At 43.0% G+C, this 24,161-nt stretch overlaps 1 protein-coding gene across 1 annotated transcript; it reads right to left on the reverse strand.

Annotated features, from left to right (window-relative positions):
• Positions 1–2,819: 2,819 nt before the first annotated feature.
• Positions 2,820–23,978, reverse strand: LOC139909004 (BTB/POZ domain-containing protein 10). Its single transcript, XM_078283276.1, has 8 exons — positions 23,819–23,978; positions 15,679–15,935; positions 15,014–15,341; positions 13,614–13,716; positions 9,017–9,137; positions 5,795–5,992; positions 5,332–5,442; positions 2,820–4,730 (listed from the first exon to the last, which is right to left on the reverse strand). Exons 2-8 carry the CDS (start codon positions 15,869–15,871, stop codon positions 4,210–4,212), a joined length of 1,575 nt encoding a protein of 524 aa, XP_078139402.1. The 5' UTR covers positions 15,872–15,935; positions 23,819–23,978; the 3' UTR covers positions 2,820–4,209.
• Positions 23,979–24,161: the final 183 nt, after the last annotated feature.

Consider the following 24,161-nt stretch of genomic DNA (forward strand, 5'->3'; position numbering starts at 1 on the left):
ATCACTCCTGATTTATAAAGAAAAATGCAACCGATTCTGATTCAGCGCTCCTTATCAAAAAAAAAAAGTATAAGAAAAGATGTCCATCATCAACTGCCCAAGAAAAATAGGAACAGCCTTTCAACAGTTGTCCGGCTGGGGTTGGGAGGACTAAAACAAATACCTCTCAGAATTTAATTCTACTGCACAAAGAGAATTGGGAGAGTTGAAATTCGACTGGGTTTTTGAAATCCTACAGTTACCCTTGGATTTGGTCTCTCGGGCACTTAACAGTACGCTGAAGTACTGCAGCTACATGTAAACTGTCAATGCAAACTACCTTAAGTCGAGAGGGCTACGTGATCCAGACGGGGGCGCGTGAAGCAGCAGACGGACAGATACACGTCATAGAAATGAACAGCAGTACTCCAGCAGAATAGGACTTTGTAACGGGGATATAGCTACTCTACTTGCTCAGTGGGGGGAAAGGTAAGAGCGTCTGAATGGTTTCAGTGTCTGTTCCCCTACATGATCATTTAGTATCCTCAACACAACCTATCTCTTAAACCTCGCCGGCCATCTTGGAGCGCGCGGGCCTAAATCTTCGGATTAGAGGTTGACATTCGAAGGGGGAAATGGCATTTAGCATCCTGTCCCTGTTCAAATTCGGTTGAAAAAACGGGACAGCAACCATTTACACAAGTCCACACGATAAAAGAGTGCTTACCCAAGTTTATAGCCTACTCGAGGCTTTGTGACAGTTGGAGCACTTAAATCACTTTTGTTCGAGCGTGCACACGGTTGGGTCGCGAGAGCAAAAACTGAAAAGACGTTGCGCGTTCCCCCGTCATCCTCTAATACTGCTACTAGCTGGCGAGGTTACCTCTGTATCTGTTCTAGTGGTTTTTTTCTGTTTCAATGTTTTTACGCTACACACTACAATAAAGTGTCCCCCCCTCCCCCCTTGTCGATATACCCCCCCTCTCCCCACCTGACAATAATGTATCAAATCTTTAAATATTATCATGTTAAGAGTATACTTTATGCAAATATATATGAGTATGATGAGTGTATTGTATGTATCAGCAGTGAAATATTTTTAAAATAAAATTATTTGTTTCTGTCATTTGTCGACCCTGTGTCACTACACTACTGAAGGTGTCACTGTTTTGAACTTTTTTTTCTTCTTTTTTTTCCATTAGAACAACAAGGCTTAGTATTGAAGTGGTTACAGAATTATGTCCTTAAAGTCGAGATGAAACGGCATTTCGAGAGTATCTAACTTCCGTATCGTGACGTATTTCCGAGTGAAACAGGAAAGACAGGCGGGACATAACGTTGGGAGGAATTTGATTTGAACGTTGAAAAGTGGGTGTGTCATAACACCCGAAGACACACCGAAGTACCATGCTGTTGCTAGCTAGCTAACGAATGAATCTTAGCCTCTTAGCTCTGTGCGCTAAAAGTTGAAGATTGATTGATGGGTGGATGTCATGATATTATTGGTTGAAATTGGTTGAGGCATGCTTACGTAAGCACACGGCATATTTTGTTTTACAGGAAGAAAACATGATTGAATTTTGATATAAGAATACAAAGAAATTGATTTTTTGTATTTTTTTTGGCATATATTGTTAAATAGGTGCACAGTATGACCGGGGATGTGATCTAAAAGGGTTAAAAAGGCATTTTTCATTTCATCTCGACTTTAAACCAATATGTAGATAGATCAATGGTTCTCAAAGCCAGATAGTTTATGGTAGAAAAAACAGTAATTTACAAATGTACCATATTCTAATATTTGTGACAAATTCTTCTTTAGTCTCTAGTTTTCTTCCAGTAATTAATCAAGAGAAATGGGCTGAAAAGTCAAAATAAAAATCATCACTTGGTGTCAGAAATTCACTATTCAGCATGTTTACAGCTGCAGATGAGAGTTTGCCACACTTTGTTTGTAGGTTTTGTGAAGTGAAAAGGTTTTTTTTTTAAATGCAGTTGGCAAAAACATAGACATGGCGACTGTGAGAGCACTCAAGATTAAAGGTTGAATCCTGGTTAGGATCAGTTGGAATGAGAAAAATATGCGGGTCATTCAGGGACTTCAAATGTTAAACCAACATCTCACAACAAAGTGCCCCTTGGTAGTTTGATTATATCAGGTTAAACTACTCAATTTGTAGCTTATTCATCGGTTTCTCATGTGGCACACAACATTGTTTAAAGAGTGACTGAGTGAAGTTGCTGTGGCAGCAGTTCGTTTTGTTTTCATATTTAATCTCCAAACCGCATCTCTGAGTTCAGTCACATTGAGCTACTGGCAACATTTCCTTTATCTGCTGCCAGAGCTTCAGAAAACCACAACACTCCTAAAGTACAGAGAGTCTGGGCGTAAAGCTTCAAACTACAAGTTACTGCTTCCTGTTGTGCCACAGGATAAATGGTGAAAACAGAGGTGAATGTTAACTTAAGTTTTCACTCTTACTTTCAATCGGTAGATATTCAACATGCCTGCTCAGTCATGATCAATCTATCTGACTGATTGAGTGATTGGTTGATTGGAGGGGGTTTCCCAGGACTTGGGTCACTTTTCAAACAAAATATGGTCAGAAAACAGTGTTGTTGGAAAGTCCAGTTCAACCACTCCCCAAAACCTGGACACTACACAATGCAGTCCATCATCCCTCCATACCTGTCTGTCATGCAATATTCAAATCCACACACTCCCACTACCAGTTAAACCCGTCAATCACCTGACAACACACCACACTTGGATATACAAGTTCTGACGCTGACTGCCGTTCCCTTTTAAATTAATAAACAAACAAGGCGAGAGTCATCCGTGAGGAAAGTGTTGTGAACAACATTTATTACAAAAAAAGTAGGATGTGTCTTCTCGTCTCTCCTGTCGCCCTGCGTGGTCGGGACAGCGGTCGGGTCGCGAGCGGGGAGTGCAGCGAAACCAAAACGTGGTGCGAAGTGAAACGTTAATGGAGGAAGATGCGGCGGAAAACGAGGTCTGAGGCAGTAATGATGGGGGTGTTTAATAAGGACAAAACTGAACAAAAAGAGTGGGGAAAAGTCATAGGTGTTGCGGAAAAAAATGCCCATCTACGCTGCCTGAAACCAAAAATATCATCCATGTATCAAGGTCTTTACAAACAGTGGAAAAGTGAATATTCACATCCAACTTATTTGCCCCCAAAAATAAAGTTTGAGAGCGTGAAGAGGTATCGAATTTCACTTCCCCAGTGTGAGGTACAGTATGACACAGCAGCAACACACACACACACACACACACACACACACACACACACACGCTCAGTCACCTCTCGCTTGCACACACACTTAAATTTAACTTCATTATAATGTAATCTACAGTACTTTCTTCCGTGTCTTTTTTGTTGTATGTATACAGAATACTGAAAGAAAATAAAATCTCCTTTGGTCAGGTAAATAAAAAGGAAAATCTGTGTGAACAGAGTTGGACAAGGAGGCTTGGTGTTTCCTGTGTGCTTCTTTATCGCTCCTTGGCTGTTCGTTACGCCGGTATTTTCTGCTTGAGGCTGTAAGATCGAGAAAGGCTGCAGCGGAGGTGCAAGAGAAAGGCAAAGTGGCCTTTTTGCCACTCGAGGAGGAGAAGGCATGGGTGACTAGAGGGGGTGGAAGAGTGCTGGAGGAGGAGGAGGGGGGAGGAGGAGGAGGAGGGGGGAGGAGGAGGAGGGCGAACCCCAGAGTTCACACTAGGAGCAACATGATCAGCAAGTCACCGAAGTCCATTCATTTCCTATAGAGCTGAGCCAGCAGGGGAACTGGGCCGATGTGTGGAGGCTCAGCAAGCTTGTCGGCAGAGAAAAGTTGGCTGTGGCTGAACTTCAGATTTGTGTGCTTCCTTGTTTCCATGACGATGTGCTTGCAAAATGGATGAGAAGTTGATCGCAGCCGGTCAAAGTTTCCCAGTTCTCTACAACTTTTATTTGAAAGACTATAGAAGTAAACGTCTCAAAAACGATGCCTGGACGACAGTTGCATCCAATGTTGGGGTTGACAGTAAACTGAAGTAATTTTGAGTGTTTATTTTCAGTTAATGCTATCTAATTAGATGCTGGCTAGCTATGTAAACTCATCAAAATGATTTAAGGTTATGAAAGACGGTGTGTTTGCCTGTCAGGTTGCTCTCAGTGTGAATGTGGTGGGGGTGATGGGGGGGGGGGGGTGAGCAGACAGCCAGTCTCATGCGGAGGGTGAAGGAGTGTCGGGGTCCGGCTCGTAGTGGTAGGTGGCCTGAGTGAGGTTGCTGCTGTGCTGCTGCTGGTTGCTGTGGGGCAGACTGAGCGGGGGCTGGCCGGGGCCGTCCTGCCCCTGCTGGTGGCCGGTGTCCTGCCCCTGCGGAGCCGGGTGGTTGGCGGCGTCGTAGCCCTGCGGCGGCTGGGGGGAGGTGGCCTCTGGCCCCTGCGCCGGCTGGTGGGGGTCGCCGAGCCCCGGCTGCGGCTGGTGTCCCGGCAGAGTGTCCAGCTCGTCCACCTGCGGCCCCGGGGGCTGCATGACCACCAGCTGGTCCTGAGGAATGTCCGCGGCCGCCGCCGCCAGGTTGGTGATGGACTTGGACTTGACGCACTGGAAGTCCACGTGGCGGCTCTTCCCCTCCTCCTTCTCCCAGGACATGCGGATGAAGGGACGCTGGACGTAGTTGTAGATGACCTCCGGACGACCGCCGGGCCGCCGCTTCACCTTCTCCTTGTAGGTGGGGTAGCCTGGAGAGGGAAGAGGTCAAAGGTCACCAGAGCAGGTCAGTGAGAGAGGAGGGAAACATCTGCAGCCTTCCTGACTATGCTTTGTTTAGATTTGAGCTACTGCTTAGACTACTGGCACTTTATTACAAATGTGTTCTGGGGGAAAAAACACATGAAATACACCTCTAATGATCCCAAGTTACATTAAAAAGCATTATACAGGGTTCCTACTAGGCTTGGGCCGGTGTAAAAAATGTAAAACCAGTTTGATACATGGCCGAATACCGGCTTACACCGGTAATACCTACATTGACCACTGGGTGGCGAATGCATGCTGCTCCTGAGCAACAGCGGTTTGTTTTAAATGAATAGAAGAAGAATTCAGTAGCCATTACAGCCGTGCAGCACACAGCCTGTTTTTCGTGTGTTTTCATGTTGCATATTACAAGTACAATACAATTTTATACATTTCTGGACTTCTGCAATTCTTATCTGCAACATGACTGAAATCAGAACTGAAACTCATCTAACCAATACAATCATAACTCTACAGCATGATAACTGTAAATACTTTGTAATTCAGTAGTGGAGACAAGGAAAAAGAAAAGCATGGATCCAGTACCTTCGATGCCCAGTCGGATCTTTTTCAGCCCTCTGTCCTTCAGCACCGACTTGGCCACGTCTCGGTTCTCGATGTACTTGAAGAAGCGGTACAGCTTGGTGCTGTAGATGACTGTCGGCATCAGAGGAGAGCGACATTCAGAACATGAATCCACTACATGACCTTCAATAACTGATCCTAAGTCTGTGGGTACTGTATTATTTCTCACAGCTAATACAGGAGAAAGAAAAGATGTAATAATAGTAATAGTAAGTACTGCTTACTGCCATGTTTTTTTGTGGACATCAACATGTACCCATAATGCTGTGCGGGTCTGACTTTGCACAGATGGTGAAAGCCAAAAGTGAAAGCATTAAGATGTTTCCATGCTGCAGTAACCAGTTTAATATTAACCAGGTTTCTCATAATCACAGTATGAGCGTAACCAGGTTTTTCTAACCCAGTGATGATATATATCTCTTACTCTGTGAGTACTCCTCTCCCATCTGCGGCGGGTACTCCTCGTCCCAGTCCACCACGTCGTCGTCGGTGAGCACCACGACGTGACACTCCCTCTCCCCGCTCTGGGCGCTGGCCACCATCAGCGGCAGCACCATCTCCTCTAGGTAGCACTCGAACTGACGCCGCGCCCCGTCGTTGGACAGCTCGTGCATCAGGGCGCCTGAGGAGGGGGGGCGAGGGGAGAAGGAGGGCAAAAGAAAGAGGGAGGGAGTACACGGCTGTTAGTAGCTGTGTTGGGTGGTAACACAGTAATATCAGTACTTTTTCTGGCAACAAGTAGTGTAACCAATTACTATTCAATTTCAAGGATAATGTTACAGTCATCAATCACCAGTGATTTATTTACAGTAGTACCTTTCAGAGGATGTAATCAACAATTTTGCGGTGAAACAGAAAACTAATCCAAACAGTAATGTAATAAATTACTGCCCCAAGGGAGTAATAAGTAATTACTTTGGAAAAAAATAACAATAGGTAATATATTACTTTGAACAACAAGCCCAGTATTGGTTAGAGATCAAATGCATCCTTTCCACTTGGCATTAACCTGCATCCTGGATGATCAGATTGTATTCAAATTGAGCAAAAATGCTTAAAATCCAGATGCATTAAAGATCTGATCACCCAAACTACCTCCAGAAGTGATCAGAGACGCATTTGGCCGCATTAAATGCAATGCATCTCCAATGCACATATGTAAACGGAAACAAACATTCCAACCAGGAATTCCCAAACACTTGCCATCTCACTAAACAACATAAATATAAGGAGAGGAAGTAAAATGCGGCTATCTGCGTTGGTGAGGAAAGGAGAAATCCGATTTCAGTGTGGATAACAGAGACATAATAAAGTCAGCTGTAGCCCAAATGTATCCCAGCTACATCAAATGCAGATACAAAGCTTGAGAACAGAACTTGTTTTATCACCTAAATTTTGGTTCATTCACATAAATATTCTTGATTTGTAGGTGCAAAATAAGCTTTCTAGAACTTTCTCTCAGCTCATCACCACTGAAAATACACGTCTGTTTCATGCCAATGTTTACAAATGCAGACAGCACTTTCACAGCCTCAAAATACATATAAAACTCATGTTTCGCAGTTACATACTCTCAGCCCTTGCATTAAAAAGCTCAGACAAGAAACACCAAAAAAATCACCATGTAAACAAAGTTGTTGTGGGTTGACAATGTTTCAGGGTGCCACAAAGTAACTGGGTCTTTAAAAGATACTTTGTAACTTCCCATAATAAATATCATCTGTGCCTTTCATAAAACTGGAATGTGAAACTTTGCTATTTTGATGATTGATATATGACATTATTTTCCACTTGTAGAAAGTGATTTATGACCCTGTGACCAAGCCCAACCATTGATAACGTATTGTAAAATTTAAAAAGTACATGGGCATCAACAGGAACGGTCAATGTGTCTCTTTAAATTACTGAGGGTGATGGCTAAGTGGACATCTGAGGTTTCTTTAAGACAGTGACTGTAAGTACAGTTAGATCCCTCTCGTATAAAGACAAAGCCAGGACGGGGAAAAGGGGGATTGGAGCGTGAAACAAAAGACAACTGGGTGAAAACTCCTGTCAAAAGAATGGGCATGTTCAGACTCAGACTGCCACTGTCTGCCTTCCTCCTCTGTCTCTTTCTCTTGCAAACTGTGTCCGTAATGTCTCTTTCTTACTCTGTGCAAGGCTATATATACTTCTTCCCCCTACCCCTTAATGTTATCCACAACCTGTGAAAAAAGGCCCAGAACTAGTAGATAACCTTGCCTAGATATTTCCTAATATGTTGATATGAAGTAATACTCTCCAATCATGTAATTTTCAAACTTCATATCCGGAGAATATCTGAACTCTGGAATGCAAAAACACTTCGTCACCTTTTAGAATCCAGAGATACTAGCAAAGACTAACAAACAAACAGAAGACATTAAGATATGTCCTATCCAAGGATACAGTATGTCCTAATGATGTATATTTAGTCCATATTTGATCAGTATATATGTCAACAAAACCCTGAATATGCACTGAAAATGGTCTGTATTCCCTAGAGAATCTCAGATGTCCAAGCCTACTATTTCCAGATTCTAGTCTTTCTCCATCCCCTGCTGCCCACATTCAAAACCTCTAAATGCTGCCTGTGCTGCGCTGCCTGAACACAACAAACAAGGTTTGTTGTATAACCCTATTAATGTTGTATAACCATGTACTCCTGAATGCAACCTCTTAAAAACACACAAATAGAAAACATGGTGTATTATATGTGCTGCCATGCTGAGCATCTGTACGGCCAACTTAGGGACAGAGATTAACTTCGGGGACAAAATAATCATGAAAACCACAAAAAAAAAAACAGGCGCTACGAACTAAAAACCCTCAAAAACCACATCTCATGCCTCCATTTGAAAGAATGAGACCTGCTAGCGCTGGTGGTTTGTGGCCTGGGCTGCATAGCAGGCATCAGATCTCACAGCTAATCATGACCTACTTAGAGCCCAGCACGCACACACACACACACACACACACACACACACGCACGCACACACATCAGCAGCTGGCAAGCTGAGGCTGCTCCTCCTACTCACTCAGAGGCATAAACAAGAAGCAACCAACACACACAGTTCTCCACACAATAACACATAAGTGCACACAAATATGCGCATAGGCTCCAGTGCGCTCACTCTGTCATACACACACACACACACAGACACAGACATGTAGCATTGTAACAAAATGACATTTCCATGTAACAGTACACTGCCGCAGGTGTGTCAAATGCAAACGACAGGCAAGCAACATCAATGCAAACAAACAGCCAGGTCAGTCAACAAGGGCTGAGCCTGTGTTTACTGTAAATAACAGGTAAATGGGATACATCTATCTGTCTATCTATCATACTATCTCCACTACTGGCTCAATTATCGTCATTTCTACAGGAGAATGAAAGACAGTGGCTATCTCTATACCCAGTACGCAGTAATTCCTCTATTTCGTCATAAAATAAAAGTTCAATAGGCTGCCTACTAATATACAAAACAATGAAAAGATCTTTGTCTATGCTCCGCACTCACCGAGGTCTCTGTGTTAACGACAACAGTGGTGGGCTGCATCTATCTCTAGCTGCACATATAGTTTGTACTAACAGTGAAATGAGCTGTCTATTTGCAGTACTCACTGAGGTCTCTGCACTTGATGGTGCTGTAGTTGAAGGAGATGCAGAGGTAGTCACATGCCTCCCTCAGCTCGGGAATGGAAACGCCATCAGGGCAGCGGATTATCCCCGACTTGTAGTAATCCTGCCATTTCACCAGTGCGCACACACACACATGGGGAGGCACACATATGTAGAAACGGGGCAGGGCGGTCATGCACACACACAGGCATGGGAGGAAAAACAAGACGCCATTATTGATGCCGCTCCGCTCAAACACAGGCGAGTGAGAGTGAGAGAGAGAGAGAGTGGGAGAGAGTGGGAGATGGATGGAGAGGAGGAGGAGGGGGAGGGATGGAGAGCGAGCGGTGATGAAGGCAAAAGCCGGCGACGTCACTCTCCCTCCTCCCTCCGCTTTTGCCCCATCCTCTGCTCTTCTACAGCCTGTGAAACGCGGAAGCGGGCCCCGCGTCAAGCGAGGCGCTCGCTCGCAGCGGCTGTTTTCCCATCAGCCACCAGGCATCGCGGTGGCTTCTCTTTGTAAGCCTGCTAACTTTGCTCTAAAGCCCCGCACCGCGCCGCTCTGCCAGCCTGGGAAGCGGAGAGGCCTTTTCATTTGCAGGAGAATGGGGCAGTCGCCTCACCTTTAGTGTTCCTGTTCTGTATTTAGACAGTGGGGAAGAAGCGAGGGAGTAGTGGAGATACAGGAGTGAAAAGCTTTTGTGGGATTCCATTCCTTTGCCGTCTTTCTAGTTCTCCCCCTTTCATACACACACAAAGTGCTTTCATCCTCTCAGCAAGAGCACTTCATATTGGCAAGCCATGATGACAAACACAAAGAGAACACTCTCCTCTCACTCCATCTTGCAGTCTATGTACAGGACAACTTTTGGAAACCGAACAGTCTACATACACATTTCACACGTGGTCAAGCTAACCAGCATTGAGCAGCATTGAGGGGGAAAAATGTTTTTCAATTACGAAGACACTGACAGCATCCCCTTTTACGACTAGGCAGTCAGATTCACTCATTTCTGTCCCAGCACCCTGTGAGCGTTCTGGGTTTGCTTTCATGGCTACACACACACACACACACACACACACACACACACATACTGGATGTAATAAAGATCAGACAGTATAACTTACCCATAACCAGAATCAAACAATTATTATCCCATTCCCTTCAGTACTCCCCACACAAAGAGTAGAGGTAAATGAATACTATTTTGATGTCACCTTCTATAGAAAACAACAGGTGGTGACATCGCCTGACACCAAAGATCAGCCAATAGCAGATGGCCATTTCAGTAGCATGCTTTTTACCATTAGATGTCAGGCTTTACACAGATGTGGGTTTGGGGTTTTGTTCCTGTTTAAAGTATATTTACGTTTCTCCAACTGGAGAAGTTGCATGAGCTCTCTAATCCAGATTCTGACTAGCAAGGAGTCAACCTGTTTCCACTGCAACAAGATCAATCTTCAAGCTAATAGGGTGACAAACCTCATGACATTACACCTCAAACCACTGAGGGAAGTGTTCTCTCACTCTGACAATACAGTTTATTAGTCCACACACACACACACACACACACAAGCTTTCCTACCTGCCTTTCCGTCAATGTGGACTTTAACGGCACAGCAAACGAGAGAACGAATGGACATTTGGACGAGGGCAGAGAGAAATGAAGCACATTGTGCAGTATTAGGAGCTGATAGCTGGAAACCTGCCTTATCCAACACATGCTGCACATGCTAGATACCACCTTTGTCAACATTAAAACCGCAGTAAAGCCAACCATATACAGATACGACAGCATAACCTCTTAAAGGAAAAATCCACTTGAAACAACTTAACATTGTTAAAAACAACTATTGGCGATGTGCCTTGCATTTCTGGGCCCGTTTTGTTGTTTGGTGTGTTTTTCTTAGTCCTGTGAATAACTGGCCAACCGCTGACATGATATCATGCTGAGATATTTCCAATGCAGCTACAATAAAGTTTGATAGCAGAATTGTTTCAGCTATTTACAGAAATTTACAAGAAAAAAACAAAAAAATGCATTTCTGTGATTAAAGTCAGAAGTTTGCGAGAAAAACTCAGATTTTCTGAGATTAATCTGATTTATGCGGGAAAAAAACTATAAGATTAAAGAAATTCTCCATAAGGCCCAATGTTCATGACCTAGTTGGCTAGCTAACTATCTTCATATGCCCATACACCCACCTTTGATTGAAAGCAAAAATTTACAGCCCTTCTCTAGCGGTTGTCGAAAGTCATTCTGAGAAATGTAGGAAATCACTAACTGAAGTAGAACTAGACGAGACAGGTTGAGGGAAAGTAGGTTCACCAAAGAAGTAAATTACAAGACTTTATCACAAAATAACTCCTGGAATGCACTGAACATCCCAGACTGATGATATCTAACAGTGTAAGAGTGTTCGAAGATGGATTTTTCCATTAAAATGCTTCTACAAAGACCCTTTACCCAAAACAGGGCTCCCTAACATCACCAGCAAAGCAACGTAACAAAGGATAAAAGGGGAGAAACTAAAGATAGCAGGCTGAGAAAAAAGACGCAGGATGTTCTATACTACCAGGGTAGCTCTCTGAAAACAATAGAAAAAGAAGGTACATAGATGGATAGATGGGTATTTGAATACTTCTGAAGGCAGTAGGGAGTAGATGAGACAGAGAAAAAGGGAGAGAGAAAGATAGAGGGAGAGAAAGAGGGTTGAAAGGACAGCGATAAGAGAGGCTCTGATTGTTTTTTAAACTGATTTTTACTCAGATGATCGCCTGATACCATTAAGACATCGATTTTATCACAGTGTGTCGAACGATATATGGTAAGCTCCACTGATGACCTGACCTCCACTTTAAAAGACGGTACACAGATTATTGGAAACATGAAATTAAAATTCAGAATAAACTAGCGCTATCAAACTTTAGACAGAGAAATTAAACTGACCAAATACCTGAGTATTAATGAAACGAATCAAAAGAACAACTCATAGTAAATCTACTACTTGGGAACCTTGAAACTGTACCCAAGGATGAGAGGCTCTGAAAGCACTGCAAACACAGGGAAATCAAAATAGAAATACCTATTTTTCTCATGTTCAAAATATCACAAGATAAGGAAAACTTATACGTCTTAAATTTAAAGGAATATTCCCAATTTAGGACCCTATCACAAATACAAACCTACCCACAGTCCTGGGTGAGGATGTGTGAAGATATGTAAGGGAATAGGACTAACTGTTGCACTCTGCTACTCCAACTCAGCGCTGGGATTTCACCCATCTCTGATGACTCACATTTTATCGTATACATTTCAAATTTATGAACATGCAGTATATGAACTGCAGTTGTGTACAATATCCCCTGTTATAATGTTTTGATATGATTTTTTAAATGTTTCTATGCTTGAATATTGTTCATTTATTGGTGGTTATATTTTTGCAAATGCTTGGGCAGCACAGATTCTCTTGTCCTGCCAATAAAGATTTGAATTTGACAACAGAATAGGAATCGTGCATCGAGCTAAGACCTATTTAATGCTACTTGGATTTAAATTTAAGACCAATTAAACTACCAAAATAAAGAGAAATCTGTCAAAAACAGCCCGTTTCCAATGAAACATAGCTAATGATAGATCTAGACCTGTAAATGGGCAGTATAGGAAAAAGGACACTATTATATAATTATTAGGAACATGATGTCCAACTATGGTTATTAAAGTAGATGCTATAAAAACAAAACAAGTTTGGCATATTATATTAGCCCTGTTCTGTATCTGTCCTGTAGTACAACATAAGAAAATAAATTCACATCCCATTCACATCTTTTGGTGAAACTACACATTTCACTGCATTTGTCTTATTTTGTTTGCCTTACTTCCCAACCTTGCCTCGACTAAATATCACCAAATGTAAAGAATCTGTCAATATATTTATTCAAATTCATATTTGCATCAAAATGAAACTCAATTAAAAAATAAGACTGTGATTATATGGTGAAAAAATTAAGACCTCTCATTACTGTATTTAACATGTTTCAAGGCCGTAAATTTAGACAGTGTAATTTAAGACTTTTTCAGACTTTTTGAGGACATGCAGGCAGATGAGGTAAAGCACTTGTATATTTTGCTTCACAAAACTGGACTTGAGTATCGTGTTAGTAGGGGAACTGATCTCCCATTTAAGACTGAGCTGAACATCTCTGTCGGTAAAAGCAGCGAGGGAATGATGGTGGTACAGAGCGTTCGATATCACACCCAGGAAATGGACAGAGTGGAGTGGAACAGACGAACGGCAGAGGAAAGTGAGAGAGAGAGAGATGTGGTGGTGGAGGTATGGAGAGGTATCTGATGGGTGTAATAGAAATATGGATTAATGGAGGGAGAGCTGGATAGAGGGAGAAGAAAGAAGTGGTTAAAGCATTGAGAGACATGTTATCAGAGGAGTCCTGAATTTACTGGGCAACAGAGAGTGAGAGAGAGAGAGAGGGAAGGAGAGAGAAAAGGACAAAGAGGGGGGATTAAAGAGGGAGAGAGAGAGAGGAGAGAGAGAGAGAGCATGTCAGCCCCAGACGAAGGCCTGGACTCGGCTTTCTCACCAGAATGGCTCTGAAGACGGTGGAGCTGATGCCGTCGGCCACCTCAAACTCTCCCTTCTCATTGGGTCGCGTGAAGTTGTAGTCCCGCCCCGAACCGAACATCCTGCAAAACACACAACAGATCAGAAACATGAAAAACACTTCAATATCAACAGAGAAACCATGCCACTAGTGGTTTTTTATCCTCTGATTTATCAGTATTGCTGCTGTTTGTAACATGTTCTAATCAGCTTCAAGGCTATAATAGCACATCAAAGACTGAAGTTGATCAGAATTTCCCCTCAATACTTATTTGCTGCCAACAACAGGGATCAAAACAACACAAAGAAGTAGAAAATAATGGGATAAATTATCTTGAAGAAGACTAAAAATCACAACTCTGCCTTAAAGCAACATTCCACTTAGTTTTAACATGGGGGTTATTTGGCACTTGACCGCCATGAAAACCAGAATATAAACTAATCACCAAGATTGGATGCAGCTGGACCAGTTTGTAGCGTTCAGATTTTTACTTCCCATTCATTTGAATGAGGCCATGAAAATAGACTGAAAACATTCAACACATTGGTGAACAACAGATCCTGCTTTTAAGACAATGAAGCAATTTTGGGTCCTTCGTAATTTTGCATTTCTATCCACGCTTTACACTAAAATTAGTATTTAAAAATAAAAGTAGATCCGGTCTCCCAAACAGGAATTATCTCTCCCAAATGGTATCCCTCCGCTATGTTCTCTTCTATCAATAAAAATGCTATTTGGCGAAATGACGCTCTAAAAAGTATGACCAAACATCAACTGAAAATCACAGCAGCAGGATCTGTTGTTGAATCTGTTCACCAACATGTTGTCAAATGTCAGTTTTCAGTCTATTTTTGTGGCCTCATTCAAATGAATGGGAAGTACAAATCCGAACACTACAAACTCTGGTTTTCATGGCAGTCAAGTGCCGAATAACCCCCATGTTATAACTACGTGGAATATTGCTTTAAGGTTTTACCTTTTATTACTGAAGGTGCTAGATGTAGCTTTTAACATCAATAAATCATTACCACATTAATATTGACACAGTGTAATTACCATATACAAACAAGACCATCGCTAAGTTGATTGGCAGCTTCTACCAGCCTCTACTTTGTGCCACTGGGTCAGATTTGATGGGAAACTGCTGGATTGCTTTATGACACAAAGCTGGAGCAACGGGGTTTATGAGAAATTAGGTCTTAATTTTGAGCAAGCCAGCGTGAGACAGAGGCTACCAATCGTCTCAACCATGGTCTCATGTCATTTTATCTCATCACACTTAATTTCACAATGATATATTGATGTTTAAAAATACTACAAGTAGCACCTGATAAATATATATGTGAATTTTGACCTAAACCCGTCATGCCAGTCATTACCTTCCCAACATGGTGTTAGGTTGAGCTGTGAAGATAGCGGGGTCCACCACGAATCTCGTGTTGTCCACGATGAGCGTCACTCGTTCCCCAGCCCGCAGCCCGCCGCGAGGCCCCTCTTTACTGCTGAAGTCGTACACGTAGATCATGTCGCACGGTCCGTGGCCCAGCCCCAGGGCCTTGGAGGGGATGTCGCCTCCGGGGGCACCCAGGGGTCGAGTCACGTGTCCCCCCATCAGAGCTCCTCCGATCGGGGGGTAGGGCAGAGAAACCCTGGGAGGACGTGGACTGGAGGATCTCGAAGATGAGCCTCCGTCGCCGCGTTCACGGTCTGCAGTAGAGAGGAGGATATATGAACAAGCAAGCTTGCAGACAGTCAGACACACACATACATGTGGTTAGGAGATGAAGACAAAAACAACATTACAGCTAATAAATCAGACGAATTACGCTTTTTTCAAACTGTCAGTGCAGTCACTGGGGAGCAGCTGCAAGTCGGACTGAAAGCGGCCAATTTAGAAAAAGTGCCAAGCCTGGTGTCTTTTTTTTAGGCAGAGAGCATTTTCTAAAGTTGAGAACTGTTGAGAACAACTTTTTAGAGGAGCACACATGACAATGGCTGTTTCACTTTTTGAGTTCACCCCCTCTCTCCCTTCCTTTCTGCTCACCGTGCTGCCGGGTGGGCGAGGTGACATTCCTGATGCAGGGGGTGAGCTGGCCCTCTCCTCTCTCGTGGGAGGAGTCTCGGGAGCGGTCGCTGGAGCGCCGCCGCTGCTCCCGGTAATGTTCCGCTCCGCCTCCTCCTCCTCCCCCTCCGCTCGCCCCGCCGCCGCCACCGGCACCAGCGCCGTACAGACTCATGGTGCCGAGCCGCTGCTGCTGTTGACGGTCGCGGTCCGACTCTGACAAACCACGCTGCTGGTCGCTGAGGGAGAGACAAGAGAGCACATTGAGTAAATCAAAGTGAAACATACGTCCACCTCTTTCACTGGTGCTGGACAAGGAGTAAACTGCTAAAATCAAAGTAGGTCTGCACAACATTCTTATGGAATATTGTGGCAAACATTTTGAATTCAATCACACCTCACGTGTCTGAAATTCCATTTCAGCGTCACATCCAGAGGGTGTATACATACAGATTGGAAGAAGAGGAAGAAGGTGAAGGTGGTGAAGAAGAAGAAGAAGAAGAAGAAAAAGAAGAGAAAGAAGAGGAAGAAGAAGAAGGAGGATTGTAATAGACAAAGCTGCTGCAATCTGGCTCTTGACAGTGGACTGCAACAGTCAATGCAAAAATGGCTGAAAATGTGCTGACAGCATCAAACAGTCCACCATGTCTTGAACTGAATCCCAGTTCACCTCAACTGGTTGGCAAACTGGTGCCAGGAGCCAAATATGGAACTATTTACAAAGCTGACAAAGATGGACACCCAACCAACATACTGAAGCTCCGGTGCCAAAGTTTCTACAAAGCTGTCTAAGTCAAGTAACACAAGCAACTTAGCAAAGCATCTTATGCAAAGCATCAATAAACAGTTTTATTCAAGATCTTCACACATTTTGTTAGTTGTTCTCACTGCACTGTTGAATATTTCTGAAGTTATCTAAGTTATTGATACTGATGTTGAAGTTAGGTGCTTTCTTTGGTGCTTTTGGATAAAATAGAGAGAATAGAGTAGAGTGGTTGTCCTGTGACACTGCTTGATGACTTAGTATTGGTATCAAAGTCAAAATTCTGGTACGGCAACACTAGCACACAGACAAAAACAAACTTCAATCCCAAGTCGGATGACGTTACAAATCATACAGAGACCATGGCATTTATGCATGACTACATGGCACAATGAGATAGATTACTTGGTGCACAGATTTAGACACTGACAAGGCATGCACACATGCATGCACACACACACACACTCGTGCACAAATCGCTCAGGGGGTAAAGAGTTTGTTTTTTTGCGTGCTGCTCTGTGGAGCGAGAAGAGAGTAAAGAGTCTGTAAAAAGTCTGCAGTCAACTCATATGAACCCTTACTGGAGCTGAGTGCTGCAGAAAAGGGCCAACACCAAACCACCACCACCAACCTCTGCCTGCAGCTAGAGACACACACACACACACACACACACACACACACACAGCCTCAACTCCCAACATCCATTAGAGAGTGTATCCATGTGAAACAATCTAAGTGAGCTGAACTCACTTAGGTACAGGACAACAAATAGATACGGCTTGACCTGTTTACTTGCTCCGCAAACCTGTCTTTCGGAGGGTGCCTGACTGACAGGTAACAACCGCCCCACCTTGCCTCTAACCAAATGATGCGTCGTTGAGTGATTCGCTGTAATTCAGTGTTTTGCCGGAGACGGACAAGCAGCCCTGGGAGAGCTGTTGTTATAATGTGTGCTCTCCATTTCCGAGTGGTTTTAAAAACACACACACACACACAACCTCATGCATGCATTAATGCACACTTAGGTTTGCACGTACATGCACACACAACAAGGGGTTGAACACTAAAATATGGTCAATTCTAACCAAAAACTGAACTAGAACGTTTTTGTTTTTACATTCTCCTATCAAGATCATTTCCAGAACGATTTTATGAACACAATAAAATTTCGCTAAACAACAGACAGTCAAATTAAATTCTATTTACAGCTTTTGTTGTAGCTTATCAGGTTAAGTATTTGTTTGCATGAGTCCAACACGTTTTCAAGGTATTTACACTCGCGTTTATTCACTCGAGGACTGAGAAGTCCGCTGCCCTGTTATGTCTGTTAAGAGCAAGCCATTTAGGGAAGATGGAAAAGCGTGATAGAGGCTACTGAAAATGAGAAAAGAGTTTTAACTTAGTTGGCTAACTCGCCACAGGCAAGGTTGTAATTTATCCATGCGTGGCCTCAAAAGTGTGCGCTGCTATTGTGTTTGACAGGCATAGAGTTACAAATGTACACTTTAAAATGTACAAATTTCATTTATGGATGTAGTTGTGGATGCAGGGGGATCTGGACAGGGGAGATGGGATGAAGAGGAAAGAGGGGCCAGTTGGCTGTGTGTGTGTGTGTGTGTGTGTGTGTGTGTGTGTGTGTGTATTGCTTATATGTCTGTGACTTGCTTAGACATTCATAGCAAGTAGCAGCATGGAAACAGAAAAAAATCTATTAAACAGTATCCTATTAGAACATTTTTATTCTAGATTTATTTTATTATTATTACAGATTACATTATTGTATTCATTTTTATTCATGTGATATTTCTGCTCTTTTCTCCTTTTGTTGATCCAACTGTTTCTAAGCCTAGAGCGCACATGCAACCACTTTGAACAACTGCATCTGTTTCATTTCCATTGCGACAATGTGGCTAGCTGTCTGATCGATAGCAGTCAGCTTACTCAAATGGCACAAACACATGCAGGTCTCAGTAATGAAGAGAGCCTTGCTCTCATGAGGGGAGCTGCTATGAAATATGATGATGACCATCAGAGAGATGGAAACTGGGGAGACAGAGGGAGACACAGAGAGAGAGAGAGAGAGACTTCTTTTCTAAAATCTCTTTTATAAAAATGGAGTTAGTGAAGCATAAAGGCAAGCAGACAAGGCCAGAGTAGTGCCTTCTACTCTGCATAGCACACAACTAGATACACAGACGCAAACTACTGACACACACAAAGCACTGACCTAGTCCATGGACATAGATTTGGTTGGCAACAGTAGGTAGATTATATATAAACTTTTTAACTAAAAATTAAAATAAAACAAATACAAAACAGCTCTTCTCCCTACAATTTGACAAAACAGGTAAGTGCAGCCGTACTGTAGACTTCAGCAGAACATTTTCACTCAGTCAGTGAAAAGTGCTAGAGAACGGCATAGCCTAACCCAGGGTGAGCAGTGCATTACTGAATTATAAATTATAAACCTTAGACCTTTGTTTCTGTGCAGCCAGCCCAATGACTAGGCTATGTATGTTTTGGCAGAGCTTCAAAAGCTGGTAATGAGAAAAGCCTCCCTGGATACTGGCTGGCTTATCAACTTGCTGGATGGCTGACTAGCTGCAGAGAAGACTGGCTGGCTGGCTGGCTAACAGACTGATTGAGTGGCTAATTGGTTAACTGTTTCTCTCCAGGACAGGTTTGGCTAACATAGCAACTGGATCTGTAACAGTTCAATTAAAATTTTAGCAAAATCAAAGGGGCAAAATTATTGAAATGTCAGAATAAAACATGACCCACCCCCCCACCACCCGCTTCTTTTTTTTTTTTTTTTTAACTTCCCAATGTGTCAGCTTCACGGTGCAGCTGCAGACTCCGGTAATGTCCTTGAAGACTAGGGTCACCATAGCAGCTGAGAAAGGGAATGAACGTGCACACACACGTACACACACATCTCCCCTTCTTGTCCAGTGTATTCGGTGCAGCCAAGAAAGCGTTCAGGTGGACTGTCTGGCAAGTATAAAGAGGACAAGATAACAATCCTCCAGCCTGCATCACAGATAAATGTGAAAGATGTGAAAGAAAGGCACCCAAGGCCGTTCATAGAAAGCCGCATAACATTAGCCAGATCTAGCCTATTAAACAGCATGCCAAGGTTACACCCTGATGTGAATATTGCCAAAAAATAATTGGGAGTCTGAGTGATTTTAGGAAGGTCTGATTGCAGCACCTAATGTGTGTATTTACACCTGTGCTTATTATGGCTTGGTGCCCTGACACACTATAAAAGCATCTTTTATCTCCAATGGGATTTTAATGCAAGGTAAAAATGGGATAATAGAAACAAAAGCGGGTCTTCCAGCCAACCAGGCAGGCAGCCAGTGGCCAGACCAGCGGGGTGGAAGGAACAAAGGAACTGAGGAGGCAATATTTCACTCGGGGCATGCAGCTCCTCTCATCTTTCACACGGCAATGCAAATCTGCAGCGGCCAAGATTTCACACTGATGGAACAGAAAGAGATAGAGGAGGCTAACATTTCACATGTCCAATTTCCCGTTACCCAGCACCACCCCCCTCTTGATATCACGTTTTTTCCCCCTTCTCTGTTAAATAGGTCAATGGCCTATAGCATGATCACCATGATTTACAGAAGCCCTGGATGTAGGCTGATACTCTTTCGAATACAAGTACAAGACCACCGCGCCATCTAGGACGCAAAAACTCAGACAAAGACGCACTGGTGTCGTTGCAGTCTATTAAAAGCACGGGGTGAGAGCCCCGTTACTTAAAGAAGAGGGTCCCATCTATTATTTAGGGGCTGCTGACACCGACACACTGATGGGCAAAGGCAGGGAAGGCTGCTCTATGCTACGGCATGGGCAGAAATCCAGCACAAAGATCCTGGAGAAAAAGGACATAACAGGGAAATACCCCTTTTATCATAATATGAATACGAGTGTAATTATTTCGCCCTTACGAAAAAGAACTACAGCCATGCAGGAAAAAAATATAATATTCCCTAATGGAATATTATATGAATATTATTCATATAGTGATACCATCGGAGATGAAAGATTACCATAAGTATTATAAGGTCACCATTAACTCACTGTTAAGTACCACAGACCCACTCTGAGTCCATGCGGGGATAATATCCTGCTGATTTTTCTTGGTAGGGCAGCATCATAATTCGTTGAATTGCGGGAAAATCGTAATTAAAGTGAGGTACTAGCAGTGTGTAAATGTAATAGCATGAGAGAAATAAAAGCGGTGCATTACAAAGCGGACGTGCACCTACCAGTCGCTATCAGAGGGCCAAGTGAAGACAAAGCAGCAGGGGATGAGCTGCGGGATGACAGCGGCACAAAAGCCTTGCGCTCCTCCGAACAAAGCGGGCTTGCCGGCAGCTTCAGCATCCTCGCTCATTACTTTCCAACTTCATCAGCATCGTTTCACAAACTAGGCGGCGACTTCAACTTCAACTCGCTGGTAAAATCCGCAGCCTCGATCGAAAGCTTCAAATCGGTCTAGGGAGACGCGCGCCGGCGAGTCATTCAGAGTCACCGGAGGGACCTTAAACTGTGAATGGCCGTGTGCTCGACTGAATCAGACCGGTGCTGCGTTCAAGTGCTCCTCGTAAACTCCCACTCCAGAGGTCCGTAAAATAGGACCGGTCGCGCATTCAAGTGCGTCTGGTCGGAAGTAACAATAAAACAGAGCCTGTAACAAACGTAGGTGTTTTTGGTGGCTGTTGGTTTGCTTTTTAAATCATGCGACACTGATTATGGACTGCGGGGGCAAAATCAAGAGGAGAAAATGCACATCAGGCAATGAAATAATAAAAATGCATGACAACTAAAAAAAATACGTAGAGAAAAAGAGTGAAAATAGAGCCTATACATGAATATCCTACTATTTACACACAATGCCAAACAACAAGATACAATAACAAATTATACAACAGACAGTTCCACCCGTCCAATATGATTGGCTGAAAGGCATTCCACTGGGTGCTAAAATCGTGTAACAATTGGACCCATAACCTACCAAAACCTTATTACAAAATTATCAATCCGCATGTTTACGTTCTATCATACATTGTATCAATTCATTTACAGAAAAATCAGAAACGTGTAACTCGTCAACATCACTTGTTTCTGTAACACCAAAATCTGGATGATCTGAACTGTATTTGTTGGCAGAGTAGGCTACTTTATCGTTGAATCTGATTCACTGCGTTGTTCTTTAGTTAAAAACTGTTGTATACTAACAATAATACACTCAAGGTCGCGCAATGCCAAGCATCAAGACTGCATACGCCGCACAGCAACGTCAATATCTCACGGTATAGCGCTGCCTCATCACTTTTACCATCAGCTGTCGGTCTCCGTTCTCCCTCAAGACACCCCCCTAAACGTCAGGTATCGACAAACTATTAGAAAATCCCGACTTTCCCAGACGTATCACTCTGTTGGGTCGATCCATGTGCACTTAAGTCGTAACTACAATTTTTCCCGACATCACCTGAAGGCAGCATCACACAACGAAGCCCTGCCCGACCTCCCTGACCGTCTGCACGGAATTTGTCTGCTGTCCTGGTCAGTGTTATTGTATTTGACTAAAACTCAGCACCAACAAAACTGAAATAAAAGAGAAAACTGGAGTGTATGAAAAACACTGAAACTAAATTGAAACTATAATTCCATACGAAACATATAGCCTAGTAATCCTGTAATACATTTTAGAAGGATGCAAATATCATACCAAACTTTAAAATATCATGCAGCAACTAGCTATAGGTAAAAAAATATATATACCACAAAAATCTATACTAATATCATAGGAGATAAAAAAAGAAATACCATTAAGTAGGATAAATTTACCAATGAGTATAGACACACTAAAAGCCCCTATTAGAATATTATAAGATTATTAGTGATTTTTCACTCTCCTTCCTTTCCCCTCCTCAGCATTAAGACTGCAAGTCATGGTCAAGGTGGACTTGACAAAATGGCGCAATATCTCAGTTTACAATGAAAAGACTGATTCCGGTATATACCCACATATAATGAAACCTGATTTTTGTGCGATTATGGCCCAGATAATTCCAGTGTCAAGCAATCAAGCAAGGCAATGTCAGCTGTGTCCTGCAAGAGCAACTGAAGGCAGTGTCGCCTCCGTGACACCAGGGGACCCCTTTACACAGCGTAATATGTGGCATATTACAATTCCAGTCAGCCTAAACCCTTACAGACAGACAAATAGACAGATAGACAAATAGACAGATAGATAGATAGATAGATAGATTACTTTAGGCATATCAGCCATTTTTGCAAAGGTTAACTCTTTATTCCTTCTGCATTTGAAGATCCAGATGGCATCAACAGGTCACCTCCGGCCGGCTTTATCTTTCTTTTATCTTTTAGAATAATGGTCATCAGGCAGCCAGATACCGCACAGGATGGGATTAAGCATCAGAACATCTGTCTAGATTAGTGCAACGTCAAACCCCTGACTGTCCTACCAGTCCACTTAACAAGCAGTTTACGTGGTCTGTTGTTGTTCCACATATACGACGCTGCATTATCAGAGGGGATTCGTGAATAGTTGTTTTAACTGGGTTTAACAGGTTCTGACAACAACTGTTTTATCTCTATGGTCCAGACATGGTCATCGTATAGCCCCGTGTGGTTCCATCTCAGCTGAAGTGCATGTCAGCTGCAGGCTGCTGCTATACACAGTGCTGACAATGAAACAAACTGGGATTTTAAAAAGTTAATGAATCCAACAACCATGGTTCCTCGCCTTTGACAAATAAACTATGGCGTGATTGACTACAGTCAAATATATAGGCAAATGATTATAAAACCGGTCTTCACTCCAGTCTGATTCGCAGTGGAAGCTGTTATACCGTCGCTAAATAATCGCCTGGTAAACACACACCCAGGTGATAGCTAACTGCATAATAGTTCATTTGAATATTAATACGATAACCCAAAACCACCATTCATAACCTCGCATGTCGCTTAGCAACCACACTGTTTAGTCACAGTTGCATTAGCCCTATTAGTCAGGGTCGCCCCTTGGTGGCTAACGTACAGTTACACGTGAGTGTACGAATAACTAACGTTATTACTTTGACAATTATTAATATTAGCATAACTGAACGTTTGTGTTCTTGTTTTTTAAATGATGTGGTGTATTATTAACGTTTTTAAAAAGCAAGAAGCCCCATTTTAAGAGGGAATTAGACTTTTTGATTAAGTTAATGTTAACAACACTGAGGCTAACGGCTCGGCAAATAATACCTGAGCTAGGTCTGCTAACGTTAGCTAGCTAGCTACATAAACAGGACGTTCAAAACAAGTTTTCATTACCTCTTTGCGTTACATTCCGCTTTGAAGTCTTATCCGGTAGCTGAGTAAAGAGTCCCTTGTACAATATAATTGCATGCGTCGAACACAGACAGACATGTGACACCTCACGAGTTGCTGTTTTTCTAACCCAACTCGTAGTAGCTAGCTACACTTAGCTGGAGACTTTTGATTTGGAAAAGCGGAGTTCTCGTGAAACGTATCGCGAGAGAATCCCTGCTTCCACGGAAACCGTTGAGGGCGGGGTCAAACAGTGGTCAACTGACCAATCACTGCGCGCAAAATTGCCGGACCACCCCACCCCCATCCCCCCACCCCTCCTACACACACAAACACACACACACAA

This window comes from Centroberyx gerrardi, chromosome 4 (genome assembly GCF_048128805.1).
Source record: "Centroberyx gerrardi isolate f3 chromosome 4, fCenGer3.hap1.cur.20231027, whole genome shotgun sequence".
NCBI lineage: Eukaryota > Metazoa > Chordata > Actinopteri > Beryciformes > Berycidae > Centroberyx > Centroberyx gerrardi.